General features: G+C 42.7%; 1 protein-coding gene across 1 annotated transcript in view; it reads right to left on the bottom strand.

Annotated features, from left to right (window-relative positions):
* The window catches only part of MAN2A1 (mannosidase alpha class 2A member 1), a 209,014-nt gene extending 194,632 nt beyond the window's left edge, over positions 1–14,382 (bottom strand). Inside the window, exons 1-2 of the mRNA XM_034773035.1 lie at positions 14,020–14,382; positions 1,703–1,963 (exon numbers count right to left, since the gene is read on the bottom strand). Coding sequence (XP_034628926.1) covers positions 1,703–1,963; positions 14,020–14,154 — 396 coding nt within the window. The 5' untranslated portion in view covers positions 14,155–14,382. The remainder of the gene's footprint in view (positions 1–1,702; positions 1,964–14,019) is intronic.
* Positions 14,383–18,658: the final 4,276 nt, after the last annotated feature.

The following is an 18,658-nucleotide window of genomic DNA, read 5'->3' as shown; positions in this document are numbered from 1 at the left end:
AGTGCAGTTGAGCTGACTGTAACAATTATCATAATGATTGTTTCTGGCCTTGAAATTCTATTAATGTTTCCAGCTTTGACACCTTTTCTAAAACTGCAGTGCTCTTAAAACTTTTTCTCCCACTCTCTGCTACCAGTGTTGATGTGTATTTATAACATTATTACTAGTTTTTTATCTGATAACCTTAGAATGCATTATAGAAAGATGACTGACATTTGTGTACATTACTGATTTTAAAAGATGAATCTCTCTCTCTCTCTCTCTCTCTTTCTCTCTCTCTCTCTCTACGTGAAGCATTAATATAATATGAACTACTACCAGAATCCCTGAGAGGCTTATAAGTATTGTAATAGGTGAAGCAGATTTTACAGATGTTGTTATGCCTACATTTAATTATCCAGAGTCAACGGTTTCCTGGATATTGTTGCTGTTCAGAGACTTTGACTTCTACATGCTTCTCTGTGATCCAGACTTCACAAAATTTAATCTTTGCATACAGGATCTATAGCCACACCAGACATCCAAAATAACACAGAGTTCAGAATTAAATAATACAAAGTACAACTCTGAGGTTCCCCTCTTTAAAAGTAACCACACAATAAAAAAAAAAAAAAAAGAAAAAAAAGTTAAAGACTCCATTCCTCACTGATAACTGTAAAATAAACTTAACTTGTAGAATACAACTTTAAAAGATGACGAACACCCAGAGTCCACATTAAAATACATTGAACAAGCATTAAATCACTTTTCAAAAGTCAAGCCCAAGTTTCTAGGCCAATTTTTGAGACATGAATATTCCAAAAAACAGAAAACAGTTCTCAAAAAAGGAAACAGTACCCAAGATTTTTTTCTCGTATTCAAAATTCCATCTCTTACACATGCATTGTCTTCCCTCAAAAATAAATTATCACTTCTGCCACTCATCTCTAAAAGCAGCATACAGGAGAAGTTTCCATATTTCCATTCAAGTGGTTCAATTTCAGAAAAGTTTGAGAGTAAGATGGAAGGAGAGTCAAAAATCAACCAACCCAACACACACCTGTAACTATGGAGAGACTACTATATTTCCCAAGTATAATCTGTTAGAGTCTTGCAACCCAACCTAACCTGACAGGACTTGACCACAAGTATGAGGTTTGGGTCAGGTCATCTAAAAACAACCTAACCCTCTTGGGCTCAGGTCATCTCTGATAATCTCCTGCTGCCTGCATGTTTGGTGCTGCTTGCCTCACTCCTGCCAGCACCAACTCATAAGTCACAGCACCTCTCATTTCATAGCACACAGCGCAGCAATGGCCATCTGGAGCAGGGCACACTGCTACCACCACACCAACCCCACCATCAGGAGACATCCAGAGATGGATCATGGGCGTGGGGAGTGGAAAGTCCCACCAGGGCAAGCCTGACAACCAAGAGCCAGTGCCAGCGTTGACAGGTTCAGGGGGAAGTGTCAGATTTCAGTCAGGTCTGAAATTGACTTGACACGCTCGAATCAGGTTGGCTGTGTTTGAGTCAGGCTTTAAAAATAGGCCCAAGCAGACCTCTATAATCTGTATTAATGTTTGATAATAAATTATCAGAATTTAAACACCTAAGTGGTAGATTTTGTGACACAGTAGTAGTGCTCTGCAGTGCCAGGTGGTATATCAGGGTTAGATTTCTTGTTAGTAGGAGTGTTAATATTTATTTACATGCTTCTTACCTGTACATTTGAATCTTGACTTCCACTTTTTGAAGCAAATGAGCAGTCCTCAGGATCAATTGTGAGGGATACTAGGGCAGATGGCAGAAGCTCAGAAAAAGATCCTTGACTGAAATTTATGGCCTCTGGGTTTCTTTGACCATCCTTCACAGATTCACTCAGATTGATCACAGAATCTCTTATGTTGGAAATAATCTCATTATTTTCCGCCAACAAACGTTCTAAGTGGTCTATTTTCTCTTGTAATATTGAAAGCTGGCCCTGTATTAAAAGAAATTTAAAATTCTATTAATCCTCAGATCATCTCCTTGCAAATCTAAATATTTGGAATTCCAAGTGGTATTTCCTGACAAACATTTTATTGAATACACCATTATTTTGTGTTCACTTATAGAAACAGAACTAATTATGGAAAAGGGGTCCTAACCATCTTTATTGCTACATGGAAACTTCAGCACCTGAAAGAAAAACAAAGCAACAAAACATGTCTTATACTTTGCTATAAACTTGAACTCATGCTTCAGTGTTTAACCAACAATATAAAGGATATTCAACAACGACAAAATAGCTACACTGGGTTTCAAATACCAGATTAATCATGGCAGATAATTACAAGTTAGTCAGGAATTTCAAATTTAAAACTTTCCTTCATGCCTATCAAAATTTTCCAAAAACCTGGCCTTTGCATATACTACTAGCATGTCTTTATCTGAAGAAAAATCTGTTTTTATTACAGAGTTAGGTGAATTCTGAAATGGGCTTGAAAACAAGGCATAAAGTTGTATTTTTCCTATATGTGCAGATGGTCTTTCAATGTGACATTTCATAGTTTTTATTACCTTTCAATTTTAAAGATATAGCTACATAAAAATTGGTACCTGATTTCACTGTTTTAAAAAAAAAAAAAAAAAAAAAAAAACAGCAGAGGTATGAGGAAGAACAGAAGTGGTACATAATAGGGGGGAAAATATAAATTGCCTGATCCATACTAGCTAATCCTTTTACTTAGACTGAGTACGAGCAGTAGGATAATCCTACAGTTATACAAATTAAACCTGAAATTAAACAAGTTATTTCTATTTGGCAGCAGCCATGAAAGCTCTCTCAACCTGATGGGGTCTTCAGTCATAGGGTCATACCCAATTCTGCAGTGACCAACAGAGCTAGCTCTGGACATAAAGGCAACATAAGGCAAAGAAGCTGACTCTTCCTCCAGGAAGACAGGGGTGAGTGGAAACCAGGCAAAACAGAAGGACAACAATACATTTATCCATACCTATCAGCCAATAATCTTAGACTGGATGGTGGAAGTTGAAGCAAAAGGTGCTGTGCTTCTTACCAGGGTTCTAACCCTTAGACCACTCTGTCCCTTCCCTTAATTTCAAATCAGTTCCAGCTAGTGAGTAGGCAGTACATTTACAAGCTCCAATAATTTTTGAAAAAGATGTTTTATACAAATCACAAGAGGCTAGATGGCATCATTTGGGTTTTTGACATGTGGATATTTTTGCTCACTAATAACCCCTCCCCCCCCCAAGTTTTATCTCCACCCTAGTATTTTGGGTCCACAGGTTCCACCATCAATAAGAAAGGTTGAGGGACAGAGGGACTTTAAACAAATTCTTAAATAAAGCCTTGACCTATCCCAAAAGTATAGAATTCGAGTCATTTTTTACCCCCCAAAAAAAAAAAAATCTCTTTCTCCACATCAAAAAAAAGAATATTACAGGTCAAGATTTCTGCCTAAACTTTGTTCATTATGTTCAACACATAGCTAATACTGTCACAGAGCAACTGCCCTTTAATGAATCCTTTTAGTGATCTGCCTGTTTTAGCAGAGTTTATGATTTAACACTCAAATTTTTGCTGGTACCTTGCTGTTTCTATTTTATAATACAACTGCTAACAGACATCGTCAAAGGGATTCTTACTTGAATACAAACAAGCATTCATTTTTAAGATGAGTGATGAAGCCTCAATGTCCTATAAACAGGATCAGGGCCTTCAGTGGCAGAAAGGACAGATAATCCTCAAAAATCAGTGACAGAACTCCAAACCGAATGTTTTCTCTCACCATTCACCTGAAACATGCTCTTGCACATTCCTTTGAAGGCCCAAATTGTCTCCTTAACATGTAAAAGCAGTGCAGAGATCTATACTTCAATCTGAAGAAACTTAGGCTATGTCTACATTGTACACCTTACAAGAGTACGGCTGTGCTGCTGCAGCCACACCATTGTAAGGTGCACTGTGCAGCTGCTCTTTACCGCTGGGAGAGAGCTCTCCTGGTGACAAAATAAAACCACCTCCAATGAGGGGCAGTAGCTTCATCACCAGGAGCACAGCTATCCACACTAGCGCTTTTCGTCATTAAAACATCTGTCAACAAGGGGTGCATTTTTTCACACCCCGAGTGACAAAAGTTTTAACGGCGAAAGTGCCAGTGTAGACAAACTCTTAAATTTTTTCCAACTATTGCACTAAGCCATAGGCTTCTTGTTTAAATTCTGAGGCGTAGAGTCTTTTGTGTAATTCCCTGAAGAGTGTTTACTTTGAATGAGTTTGTACCAGGAGGACCATCCCTCATCCAGATAAGACAAAATGGCCTTTTTGACTACCCTATATAGGCATTTCTATTACTTTTAAACCTTACAATAGCAGTTCTTTGCAATCATATGGAAGACTTGTTTCATGATTTTATAAGCTTTTCCAGTTTGCCTCTTCATTTTTTTCGACTACATAATTTCTTTTGAAATAGAATCTGTGTTCATTCAGCCTGTTTAAGTTAACCTTCTCTAAATACTAAATTTTAAAATGTAACTTTCTTAGCAGAATACTTTGTTTCTACTCACTGCTTCACAAACATATAACATGGCTGTTGTCCTGCCAATATTCCACTTGTTTTATCATGTTTACAAAAGGTATCATGACAATGACTAAATTCCCATCCTTCCATATATTACAGATTGGTTAACCAAACAGGGATACAGGCCTACCCCACCAAAACAATATCCTAGATATCTGTAAAGGTTATGATTCCAAAACAAACAGAAAATTGATATGTATATGACGGAGTACTGTGGAGAAAAATAAGTGTAGTCCCATGCCCTCTGGTGGTACAAAAGACAAACATCTGAGGCCAAAATCTCTGCCTGGTTACAGCCTGCTTTAAAGCAAAATCCGGACTAATTTATACCTCAAGACAGGAAACATGCCCGGGTTCAAAGCATATATAAACCCGGGCAAAAGGTTTGTGAGCATGGATGGTAGGGGGGGTTGGGCTTAAACCTCTGGTAAGAGCATAGGTTAAGCTCTGCAGTGAAGTCATATCCTGAGAACCCCACTCAAGTCAGTCAATTCAGCTCTGTGTAGGCACTTAGATCCACCTGCATGGATCGAATTGCAGAACCAGAATCTTGATTTTTTTCCTATAGTTTCACTTTAAAATGGACATCCATATTTTAAGATAAAGCAGAGGGCAAAAATAAACCTATCAAAAGGTGAAACGCGTAAGAAAGCAATAGAGAAATTTTTAATATATTACTCTTTAGAGTTCTAAATTTAATGTAGATTCTATAGCAAAATGTTTCTTATTTTTGCTGTTGACTAGTGCAACACTGCAAGATTCTACTTTGCCTCTCACCTAATGCATTCCGGGGAGGGGGGGGGGAGAAGAGAGAGAGAGCAGACAAAAACAATATTATTTGCTCTCTATTAAAGCAGATATAGCAGCCACCATTATAGATAAGTCTGTATGACTGCTTCCATTCTAATCTTGTTTTTAGTTGCTCATAACTTTCTGAAATTTTCACTTTTCAAGCTATTTTCCAGGCTCAGTTTCTACTTGATAGGTTATTTTTAAGTGTTTGAGCAAATATGGTCCAACCATTTTTTTTTTTTTTAGTACAAGTGGAACTTGAGTACTTTTTGCTTTTTAAAAAGCTATCTAGTTGAAATGGCTTGGAGTAGACAGTTGAAGTTTGGCACAGAAATAGGTTTCTTTGGGAATTGAGTGTTCTAGTGATGTTTATTTATTTGATCAAGTTATGACTTTTTAAAAATCACATGTACAAAATGTACATCATTTTTCACTAAGCCCATAAACAGTGTAGCTACTGAAGGCTATGCTACCCATGCTTGGCTAATCTGACTGTATAATCAAAAAAGTTTACTTGAAATGTGCATGAGCTTGAGACATGAGCTCAGTCCCTGTGGTGAAGGTACTGAGGCATTATACATGGTTGCTTCACTTTACTGAGGTTTGCAATGGACTATGAGTTCCACAACTCCAAAGGTTTGCAAAAGAGAGACTCCTTCCTGTACAGCATTTTAGGCATATGTGCAAACCACTCTTGGGATATTCATTTGAAGAGTTTCAGATTATGGAATTTGTAAGTGCTGTTGCCATTTTTTTTTTTTTGGGGGGGGGCTGTTTTTTGGTGCAACCCAGCAGAGTTTTAAAGCTCTAGAAAATTAAGATCCTTTTTGTTGTCTTCTTCACTCTTAAAGCCTTTAGAATACCATACCAAGATGTCATTATGCTTGCACATTTCAGCACTCAAAATTCAAGAAATGACAATGTTAAGGTTATATGCACCAACCACCTTAACTCAGCTGTCTTGGGAATATGTTATACACTAAAGTTTGATATTCAAACTGTTTCTCAAATACAGAATCATACAATTTTTCTACATCCTATCACACAGACATGTACCATTTTATAGCACTGTATAATACTTTGTATGCCAGAAAGCTCATTGAAAATGCACAGTAACTGTACTGTAAAAAGTACAGTAGACAGCATACTACTGTAACAGATTCCAAACTGCTGTGAGGGGACCCAAAAGCTGAATCCCACATGCCCTTAGCTTACTGGAGGATGGGCAGAGTTAGGTACTTTCCCTGGCTTTGGACCTCTAGGAAGCACCCAGGTGCAGACTTCGTGTCTGACATCTCTTGGCAGTGGGTACCCCATGGTACAATATCTAGGGCCTGAAACAAGTACCGTCTCCCCGAACCCTCCCTAAAAACTATTGTACATTCCTCAGAATCCCACTGAAGACCTAAGCTTTCTGGGTTGCAGTTTACTTCCTCAGGGCTACCCAGTAGCAAAAAGAAAACACAGATTTTGCGCAGAATTCTAGAGCACCATTACTAATTACTTAGCATGAGAAATATACAGATCTAGACAAAATAATAAACAGACCTACATGCATTTTCCCTGCTTCAATTTCCTAACCACTCCAAATTGTAATTTGGGGATAGGCGAGAGTCCTTTAACGATCCTGCCTATGGCCCCTGCCCTCCTTCATGTGACTTCTCATCCAGAATATGCAATCTCTGGTCTCTTCTCTCTCTACCATGGTTACTAAGAGATGCTCTTTTACAACCTTCAGCTTCCCTTGTCAGGTGGCTCCTGATGGGCCTCAACCTGTGACCACCCTTAGCAGGTGACTTCATTTCCTGGCAACCTCTCCTCTGGTAAATCAGTTTTAAAGGGTAGGAACCAGACTTTTGTATCAAGGTATTTACACCATAATAGAGGTCCAACAATCAATCCATTGTCCCTGGTCTGGTAAGGGTTTTGTATGTGGTCTGCAAATGGCAGATTCCACAGAGAGGCATTCCATGACAACAATTTCATAACTACCACCAAAATTCATAAGTTGTACACAGACTCCCCGGATCGTCACAATCATGATAGTGAACATTAATTAATATAGGCCATTTAACTTCAAAACTAAGTTAACAGTGAACTTAGGTACAATTCAGTGTTGAGGCAAGCAACATAAGCTGTGCTGATGGTTGAAGAGTATGGTACATGGGTGCTGACAATATTACTAAAATACATACCTAGAAAAGAAGAAGAAGTCTAAGTCAAAAGAGAGATATTAATTTCATTATGGGCTAGTAATTAAAAAAATTCTGAAAAATGCTACATGTGCATATTTGAGAGTGTACCGGAACATGTAATTAAGTGCATATGCAGGATGGATCAGAATTCAGATTACTTGTGAAACCTTAGCTCCTGCATTTTCTGACAGGAGTACTTAACTGTGCAGCTTTAATATTTTCTTAGCATGATTTTTTACACAAAAATCTTTAAGAGCAGATTTTGTGTCTGGACTGGTAAACTTTCATGACGATTTTTCAGTAGCCAGTCAGGCACAAGAATATACATTTTAAAGGGATTATATATAGTATTGCAATAAGTATCTCCTCATTTTGTCTTTCCTCTTGCCATAAGTCTTAGGTTTTTGTAGATGAATATATACTCAGAAAATCATTCCTTTGACCAACTTAGTCACTTTAGAGCACTTCTAATACTGGAAGTCAATGCAGAGTTGTCATAACTATAAAGGGAAGGGTAACAGCCCTCCTGTGTACTGTACTGTAAAATCCCTCCTGGTCAGAGACTCCAAAATCCTTTTACCTGTAAAGGGTTAAGAAGCTCAGTTAACCTGGCTGACACCTGACCCAAAGGACCAATAAGGGGACAAGATACTTTCAAATATTGGTGGGGGGAAGGCTTTTGTTTGTGTTCTTTGTTTTGGGGGTTGTTCGCTCTTGGGACTGAGAGGGACCAGACATCTATCCAGGCTCTCCAAATCTTTCTGAACAAGTCTCTCATATTTCAAACTTGTAAGTAAACAGCCAAGCAAGGCGTATTAGTTTTTATCTTTGTTTTCTCAACTTGTAAATGTACCTTTTTGCTAGAGTGTTTATCTCTGTTTGCTGTAACTTTGAACCTAAGGCTAGAGGGGATTCCTCTGGACTCTAAGTTTGATTACCCTGTAAAGTTATTTTCCATCCTGATTTTACAGAGATGATTTTTACCTTTTTCTTTAATTAAAAGCCTTCTTTTTAAGAACCTGATCGATTTTTCCTTGTTTTTAAGATCCAAGGGATTTGGATCTGTATTCACCAGGAAATTGGTGAAGAGTCTCTCAAGGCTACCCAGGGAAGGGAATTAGCATTTGGGAGTGGTGGCAGCGGACCAGATCTAAGCTGGTAGTTAAGCTTAGAAATTTCCATGCAGGCCCCCACAATTGTACCCTAAAGTTCAGAGTGGGGAAGCAGCCTTGACAAGAGTTCATAGGTAAATCCAACAATTATATAGTTCATGTGGTGTGGCTTACTGATTCCATACTGACTAAGATGAAAGATCCACTGAATGATTTGTTTTCTTCAGATTTTCTGTCACTATACAATTGTGAGCAGAGTGTGTTGGCCTAAGTTTGACTAAAACAGCATGATGAACAATTCTCACATAACTGTGCCTGTGAGAGGAACCTTGCCCATTATATTTAGCAGAGAGAGACACACAGACACGTGGGCATTCGTCTGACGAAGTGGGTATTCAACTAGGAAAGCTTATGCTCCAATACATCTGTTAGTCTATAAGGTGCCACAGGACTCTGTTGCTTTTTACAGATCCAGACTAACACGGCTACCCCTCTGATACTAGACAGACAGACACTCCTTGGATACACACACTACTGCAGCACTCCAGCCTTTGCCTACAGTTTAACAGACTAACCTCAAATCAAGATAGAAACCTGTACAAGAGAGATTAAAATTTAGTCTCTGTAGAGTGAATCCTCAGCTGCATTATCTGGAAAGACACTATAGCAGCCATAAAACAAACTTGGAGAGAGGTGAAAGGAGAGAGGCTGGCCATGGAACCCTGCAAGGTGGGAGTGTCCCAGACCCTGGGCTGCAGCCTGAGCCTGTTTATCTACACTGCAATTAAACGCCCCACAGCCCAAGCCCCATGAGCCCAAGTCAGTTGGCCCAGGCCAGATGCAAGTTTTTAATTACCCCTGACTTCAAGCTACCTGGAAATGACAACTAACTACAGATTAGAGCAGTAAAAGGAAGGAGTTCTGAATCCTAGGACCAGAAAGGCTAAACTTTAGACAGGCCTAGAGAAGAAGAGCCCCCCAAAAATAGTAATATGGTGTAAAAGTAATATGCTACCTTAAAGCCTGCTGAACAAAACCTAAACTAGTCCACTTGGAGTCAGTATTCTGGGACTGGTGTGTTATGCTTGTGCCACTTTATTTTCTATGGTGATCTAACTGCTTTGGCATGCAATACAAACACTTGGGGCCCAAATTTTGGTTTTCAACTGCCTTTCCATAGTGCTCCAGCAGCATCAAGGGGTTACAAACCACATAGAAGCACCACCCAGAGAAAGGCCCCAGCATAAAGAGGGCTCACAAGCCAGTAAAAAGCTTCTAGGACAGCTTTACTCCAGCCCTCTCCCCTGCTCCTAGTGTAGGGGACATGCCAGAGAGAAGGAGCAGCTTTGCACTCTGGCTATTCTCAGCAGGTGGACAGCCCATGGAAGCAATTGCAACCAAAGTATAACATCTACTAGGAGCCCGGCCAAGAATACCAGGACATGTAAAGATGACAGCCACCTTTGTCATCCTATATTCCTGCAACTAGCTAAGTTTGGTGGAAACAAAACTGAAGCTATAATCTCTTAAAAAAAAAACAAAACAAAAAACAAAAAAAAACATTTAATCCACCACACACATCCAATACTCAGGAGCCTGTTACTTAACTCACCTTAGTCACTGTAACAGGGCAGTGATTTAAGCATCAGAATGTCATTAGCACCATCTTGTTGACAAGACAATTGTATCTAATTATTATCAGTAATAAATATTTATTTTATAGTAGTGCCAAATGACCTCAAATTGGGATTGGGGCTCCATTGTGCTGGGTGCCATTCAAACACAGAAAAGAGAATGTCTGCCCTGAAAATTTACAATTTAAATAAACAAAGGCCATGCCTACACTTGGAAAAAAGGGATATTTTAACTTATACTAAAACATATTAATCACTTTTTCCTAGTGAAAACAAAGTCCTTGTCTTCACTAGGAAAAAAGTGTATTTTTAGCATGTGTTGGCTAAGGTGTTAACAAACATTAAAATTTGAGTGTAGACAAGGCAAGTTGAAGTTTTAACAGGTAAACATGCTGAGATAAACATGGGGAAGGGAGCATATGGATACGGAAGGAGCTTCAGGTTTACATGTCAGCCAACCTATTTAGACTTAAAGATGATTTAATATAGGTAAAGAGGTTATATAAAGTTCAAGAAAATACAGTGAAAATCTGCTTTATGGTAATTCTAGTTTGATCTAACATGCAGAACACAGAAAGAACAAAATCCTTTCAAGAGATTACCTGCAGAGATCTAAGTTTCTCTACCTAGACCACAGCCTCAGCCACACAGGATTGGAGGAGGGCATAAAACTTGAAGTATCCATACTATTTCTGGCCACTGTGCAGGACGGGACACAGGGTTGGAAAAGTTAATTCACCACAGGTGAATAGGAAGCAAATAGAGAGACCTAAGCCATCAATTTCTGCAGCAGCTTTTGGTTTTTATAAAAATTAACTTTCTAGCATCTATGAAGATAAACTTCCAAATGTTAATAAAATACTATGTTTTGTGTCCCTGAGCCTGGACCTAAACAGTATACTGCTACTCCTTGCTTTTCCAAACTGCAGCAGCAGCATGAAATTGACAAGACACTGGTCAGTTTAACAGATGCTATTCTGAACCCTGACAGCAAGAGTGAACTGACAAAATCAGTCAGTTGAGGTGCCACTGGGATGGTTGCCCTTATATCTTGCTGATGACTTTTGCCTCACATCCTCATCTTTCATATCACTCTCAAGCTAATGTATCACTGGGATTAACTAGTGCCTGATAAGCGTCATAGCTTTCCCAAATTATAATAAAGTGCAAAACTATTAGTCTTTTCAGCTTTCACTGCTACTATTCAGAACCCTGTGGAAAGCACACAAAAAATTGACAAAAATAACATCAGTTTCATCTGTAACTGCTTGGGGAAATAAAATATAAGCAGCAGAAACAAGAAGTGAAGCTTTTCACTCAGAAGGACCCATATAGAGGATGGGTGTGGATACTATATTAAGAAAGAACCACCCTAGATGCTATTAGCAAGAATAGCAAAAACACTGTCTCCTCCCCACCCCCTCACAGCAAACAAGATATTTTGGGGGTATGTAGGGGGAACAGGAGTACTCTCTCTTTTAGGAACCAGAATGGGTTGGTGGGGGGAGGCAACTGTAAATTTAAATATCTGCTACCCAAATTCTAAAATAAGTGAGACACAGCACACTGGTAGGAATCCCAACACCAAGGTACTGATTGTGGACAATGAGAATCCCCACCAAATCTTACATGTCCTCATTTTTTTTCAGGCCCTGAAATTACTGTATAATGACATAAAAGAAAATGAATATGTTCTTTTTCTGACTTTTTTTCTGGACTTTAGACGTTTACTTTGCAGTATCTGCATCTTTCTCTCCCCTCCCCCTTCCTTCCAGAAAAGTTGGTGGTTAGACTCTGATCCATAACTTACATTTATTTTAGAGAGAGACTATAGGTTTGTACCCTTCTTTCACACCCAAGTGGTGCCAATGTTTTGTTTTTTACCCCCTTATTCTTTTTAGTTTATTACTATTATCATTTTAGCAGTAACTGAACAGTTAAGACATTCTACTCAAGAAATAAGGCGTTTTATTTTTAAAAAAATAAAACATTTGAAGATTCACCTGTTTACTTCAAGCTTCTTGGGGTCTTAATGGAAATTTCTGGTTTGTTTCTGAAAATAGTGGAAAAATATAAAAATGCTGTGCCTTTTACTTGACCTTTTGTACTTTATCTTGACAGATTACTGTAAAGTCAACAGGGATATTTATCTTTCCACAGACACATATGCTGTCAGTATTCTGCTATTTTACAAAAGAGTGAGGGTAAGCGGTTGTTTTGTTTTAAGAAGCAGTTTGCAAAGCACAACATCTTATTTGAAAAGTATTGTTCCTTTTAGTCATATCAAAAAGAAATATTAAGATGTATTTCAGGACTCTATACTGGTTGTAACATTTAAATTTTCCACATTAAAGCAACAGGAATACACAATTTCTCAACCACTCATGTACCAGTTTGGATTCTTTTTGTTGGTTTAGTTTTTTTAAACTGAACTGCAAGCCACATTTTTCCTTTCTAGATAAATATCTCCTAGATCAATGTAGCACAATGCAAATAGCGTTTAAATTTCTCTCCCACACAAATAGCAAGAAAAAGTGAAGGGCTACAAATGCCTTTCTGTACTTTATAATCCTCATGTAACATGCAATGAGGTTATGAATAATAGTCAGTAAACAGGGGCAAAAAATGACCAATACAGATCAATTTTTCTTTAGAATAGACCTACCTGTTGATCCAGATAACTGAACTGAAGGATAAAATAAACACACAATAATAATCATATCTTTAACAATTATTTGAACTTCTGGATTCTGAGAACTAGCACTTAAGAATAAACCTTACATCTTTGGTTCCGCTTACTAACTGCGCTGAACATGAGTTAAGCTGTCAGGTCATAGAAAAGTCTTGTTTGCCCCGTTAAGATGAACAGCACATAATTGAGCACCATACAGCTAATCTCCAAAGTATGACAGATGTTTTACATTACCTCAGTTACATATCTGCTGCAAATAAAAACAACATTTAGAAGACACTATGGCATTATGTCCTCCTCTCAAACAAGTGGTTTGCACCTAAACTAACCCCTATAACAACAAAACTTATCAGGTTCATTTTCCTACGGAATGCCACAACAGTTATCAACAGACAGGACAACATCTCCACTGACAAACTGTTTTAGTTTCATTGATACAGAAAGCCTCTTGGGAAAGAAGACTGGGTTTTATATGTTCCAGTTGACTCCTTATTTACCTGCTACCCACACCACCATAAACCGACAAAGTCAACCACATGTCAGATGTGTGCATGCACTCAGCAGGGGCAGCAACAGAGACACTGTTGGTCCTGCGACACAACTGCAGTTTCAAATGCACGTTTGTAAAACTAGGGTGGGTAGTTCCCATTGCACCGATCTCTTCCTTCCTCCCGTATGAGCACCACAAATACGGAAACTCAGCCCAGCCCGCACCCCCGCGGAGCACGCTGCCCCTAACCTGACCGACCGCCAGTCCCAGCACCCAGGTGGCGCTAAGGCGGGGATAATACCCCAAATGCAGGAGGACGCCCCCCCAACAGCGCCCAGGAACCTTGGCTGGAAACTGCTAGACCTTACCTGCACCCGGGCAGCTAGAGGGGAAGGGAGCTGTCCCACCTCCAGCCAGCAGCACTGGGGGGAAAGGAAAGTCGAGTAACTCGCCCACGCACCGTTTAAAACCATTACCCAGAACTCGCCCCCTTCCGCCGGCAGCAGCGCCCTCCCGGTGCCCTCTGCTCCGCTCACCTTGGGGAAGGTGCCCTCCCGGCGGGGGCTTTTGGGATGGTCGAAGTGGCCCCTGTCCAGCATCAGGTAGAGGGAGAAGATCACGACGCAGAAGATCGCGCTGCCGAACACCGTGAACTGCCTGCTCAGCTTCATGTCCGCGGGCAGCGGGGCCCCGCCGCTCCCAGCCCGCAGCGCGCTCACCCGGCCGGGGCTCTGACAGCGCTCGCTCAACTTCTGGGGGCGTTCGCTGGCTCCGCCGGGCCCGCTGCCTGCCCCGGCTCACAGGGAAAAGTTTCCTCCGGCCCGAGCTGTCTGGGAAGTGGCAGCTGGTGTCCTCACGCGACGCCCCCAAGTCCCCGAAGTTCCCCCGCGCCGCCGCCGCCTTCCCAAGAGACGCCGAGAGTTTCCGGGAGCGGAGCGGAGCGGAGCGGGCTCTCCCCTACCCCCGACTAATTATTGCCGAGTACAGGAGCGAGGGGCAGCGCTGCGGGACCAACCCTGCTGCACCCCAACTGCTCCGCTCCCCCGGGCTGCCTCTGAGCGGCGCCGAAGTCCGCCGCCGCCGCCGCCTCCTGGCAAGAGCGCCGCTACCCCGCAGCACAGACCTGGCAACAGGGACGGCGCCGCGCGCACACTGAGCTCTGGGAGCCCCCAACCGGGCAGCACCGGCCCCTGCTGCTGCCGGAGAGCAACGCGCTCCGCCCCCCGCACGCAGCGAGTCCGGGCGGGGCCTGCGCGTGACACGCCGCCACCGCTGCAGCAGGGCCGCCCCCAGCGCTCTGAGGCAGGGGACGGGCGCTGAACCGAGCGGTGGGCGGAGGAGCGACTGCCCCTCCGACCGTTGGGGGCGCGGCCGTTGCTGCTACTGCTGCCCCTCGGCTCCGCGGAACGTACTTGAGTGCGTGGCGGTTGCGGCTTCTGTAGGCCGCGCGGGAGCACGAGCCGTTGGTGTGGCGGCCTCTCGCCCCCGCGGGAGCACCGAGCACAAAACTGTTCTCGCAGGTTCTTCCCCAGCGGCCCTACGGCGCGATAGGAACCAGAGCAGCGGCTTGTGCTGCCTCGAGTTAAGCTGCGGCGCTCTCAAAAGGTGGGGCCAGGACAGGGCCTGGGCGGGGCCTGAGCCGCCGTCTCTTGGTAATTTACAGCGTTGAAAGTAAGAAAATGCCTGGCTCGGCCTGGGCTCAGGTGCTGGGACCCCCCTGGCCGTGCTCCAGCGCAACAGGCACCGACCAGGATTTCCCCTGCAGGGACCCCCGTGGTGATGATGGCAGCCAGCCTGGCTCCCTGCGTGCTCAGGGCCCCACTGGGGCAGGCGGTGGGTAGCCGCAGCAGCTGGCACTGTGAGCGGCTTGGGAAGGGAGAAGACAGGGAACACAGGAGCTGTCATTTTTTCTGGACCTTGTATCCCCATCTGTTGCCCCGCCTTGAGCCCTTGTTCACCTGGATGCATTGGCTGGTCCTGCTGCAGTTTCAATTTAGATCAGTCTTTTCACAATCTGGATAAGCCACCAAAACAAGCTCTTCTACCTCATTGAAATGGGGCCACGGTGCAACTAAGGCTGCCCACTGTTAGGTCACCCCTTTCCCCCATTTCTCCTTATAAGACTTTGGTTTCGATTGCTTATGACTTTGCCCATCTTAAATTGTTCAGCCTAAATTTTTCCGTAGTAGTAGGCTACCTCATGCTGATATTTTTTAGGAAAGGTTCAGCTATTGGAGTTGAGCCATTTCTGAGACTGTTAAGAAGGGAAAATGCACTGATTTGTCCATGCTGAATTTTTTTTATTTTATTTTTTTAGACAGTTTCAGTGAAAAACTCGAATGCCTCCATGCTTTGGAGTAGGGATGTGAAATTTGGCAGGACAGTCACCCTGGCGTCATGCATATGCCTTTTGACATTCTTGTGAAAATTCTCCCTCATTATAAGCTTCTGAAGAACCTCATGCTCTGGAGAGCCTTGTTAGAGTTTGGTAGCTAAGTTCTCCAAAGATTCTGTCTACCCTGAGTATGCCCCAGTACCTCACAGTTCCTACATGCCAACTGGAGCACACATACACCATCCTTCCAGAGCATCTGAACATGCTTCATCCCAGGGCTCAAAGAGCTGTGCAGCCCTTTCCCTAAAATTGCTGCTTCCTAGCTGCTGCAGGCTGCTGTTGTGCTAGAGGGAGTGTCGCTCTTGGGCACTCTTCTTTTGCCAGCTGCGTGGGGGCAGAATGGAGGAGAAGGAAAAAGCTGTCTGACTTGAATGCAGAGGACTGAGGAATGGTAGATGGGGTAGAGCAAAGAAATGCTGAGCAAATGGACAAGAAATGCTGAGCAAATAGGAGCCTTGGGGTGGGAGGAGAGATTAGGAAATGGGAGCAGAAGACTGGGGTGAGGAATAGGAAGAAGGAGGGTGTGACAGATTGGATCACAGAAACCCCCTTGGGAGCTGCCATCTAATGTGCAAAGACTACCTCTGCTCCTGTTTTCCCTGCCAGCTCAGGACTCCAGCACCCTGTCTTGCTGAGCCAGACACTCCCATCTGGCTCCAGACACAGACCCAGGGTCTGAATCACTTGTCCCAAAGCTGCAAGTTTACCTGAAAACAACTCACAGTAGTGTGCTTGTCTTTAGCACTCAGATGCCCAACTCCCAATGGGGTCTAAACCCAGATAAATCCGTTTTACCTTGCATAAAGCTTATGCAGCGCAAACTCCTAAATTGTTCGCCCTCTATAACACTGCTGGAGAGAGATGCACAGTAGTTTGCTCCCTCAGGCATTAATACATACTCTGAGTAAATTACTAAATAAAAAGTGATTTTATTAAATACAGACAGTAGGATTTAAGTGGTTCCAAGTAGTAACAGACAGAACAAAGTAAGTCACCAAGTAAATTTATTTAAAATGCGCAAATCTATGCCTAATCAAACTAAATACAGATAATCTCACCCTCAGAGATGCTTCAATAAGTTTTTCTCAGACTGGACACCTTCCAGGCCTGGGCACAATTCTTTCCCCTGGTACAGCTCTTGTTGCAGCTCAGGCGATAGCTAGGGGATTCTTCATGTTGGCTCCTCTTTCCCCTTCTTCCACCCTTTTATATATCTTTTGCATAAGGCGGGAACCCTTTGTCCCTCTGGGTTTCCACCCCCGTTCACTGGAAAAGCACCAAGTTAAAGATGGATTCCAGTTCAGGTGACATGATCACATGTCACTGCAAGACTTCATTACTCACTTGCCAGCACACACATATACAGGAAGACTCTCAGGTAAATACAGCCATCTGCAGACAATGGGAGTCATCAAGATTCCAAACCATCCTTAATAGCCCACACTTTACATAACTACAATAGGCCCTCAGAGTTATGTTTTATATTTCTAGTTTTAGATACAAGAGTGGTACATTTCTACAAATAGGATGATCACACTCAGTAGATTATGAGCTTTGTAATGATACCTTACCAGAGACCTTTTGCATGAAGCATATCCCAGTTACATTATATTCACTTATATTTTTATAAAACCGTATAGACTGCACAACGTCACAGAGGGAAGTAAGAAGAGAGAGAGAGGCAGGAGGATAAGAGCAGTGGGAATGGGGAAGAAGCTGGGAGGGACAGCAACAGGGGAGGAGGCAAGAGCAGAATGGTTTGTAACCACCATAACACACACACACACACACACACACCTACAGAACCTGGAATTGAACTCAGGCATCTTGAATGTTTTCCAAATAGCTATGAAACTCTCTGTCAAAGCATGTCTCCATCCCCTTCTAGTCGCAGATTCACATAGAGGATAACAAGCCTACTACTGCTGCCGCTCGCTCTGTTAGCTCAAGCGATAAAGGCTGTTCCTGTGGATTGAAAGATTCCAAGCCTGCCAGTGGTGCATGTGGAAGAGGCCACTGTAGTTCCATGTGCTCAAATTTTTGTTCTTTCAATTTTTTTTAAAAACGCTTAGGAAATTACATATAACTATGGGCTGGTATACACTACACAGTTAAGTACATGTAAGGCAGATTACCTCAACCTAATTGCCAGTGTCTACACAATAGCCTTGTTCTCACTGATGTAAGTGCCCTACTACATCAACTTAATAACTCCACCTCAATGAGAGGCATAGGGCTTATGTCGGTGTAGTTAGGATGATGCAGTGTCTGAGTAGATGGTGTGATACTTACATCTGCTGTTGGCTGTCTTGTCAGTTTCACGGCAGGAGCCATGAAATTGACAAGAAAGTGGGGAGCTAGAACCCAGCTGCCCTGGTTCCTCTGGAGAGCTGGGTGACTGGACACCACTCCAGTCTTGGAGCCGCGGTAAGAGGCCTGGGTGGCTTCCCATCCACTTCTGGGAAGAAGCTAGGGTGAAAAGCCCTGCAGCTAGACCCTACAGGGAGCGGGCTGAGAAGCCTGGGCTACTTTTCCCTCACCAGGAGCCAGGGCGAGAAACCCGGCTGGCTTTCCCTCACAGCCCCTCTCCCCACACACACACATGCTCTCAGCCAGGAGCAGGGGCAAGAAACCGTGAAATTTACTAGGCTGGCCGGATCTCAGCAGAGGAGGGGGTCCAAAAAGCCCTGGGCAGCTTCCTCCCCCCACAGGATCCCCCGGTGACTTCCCTCTCCCCTGCTGAGTGGCTAACCCTGTTCCCAGCAGGGAATTAGGAGCAG

The sequence above is a fragment of the Trachemys scripta genome, chromosome 6 (genome assembly GCF_013100865.1).
Source record: "Trachemys scripta elegans isolate TJP31775 chromosome 6, CAS_Tse_1.0, whole genome shotgun sequence".
Lineage (NCBI taxonomy): Eukaryota > Metazoa > Chordata > Testudines > Emydidae > Trachemys > Trachemys scripta.
Note: the sequence above shows the minus strand (reverse complement) of the source record. Positions and strands in the feature narration are given on the sequence as shown.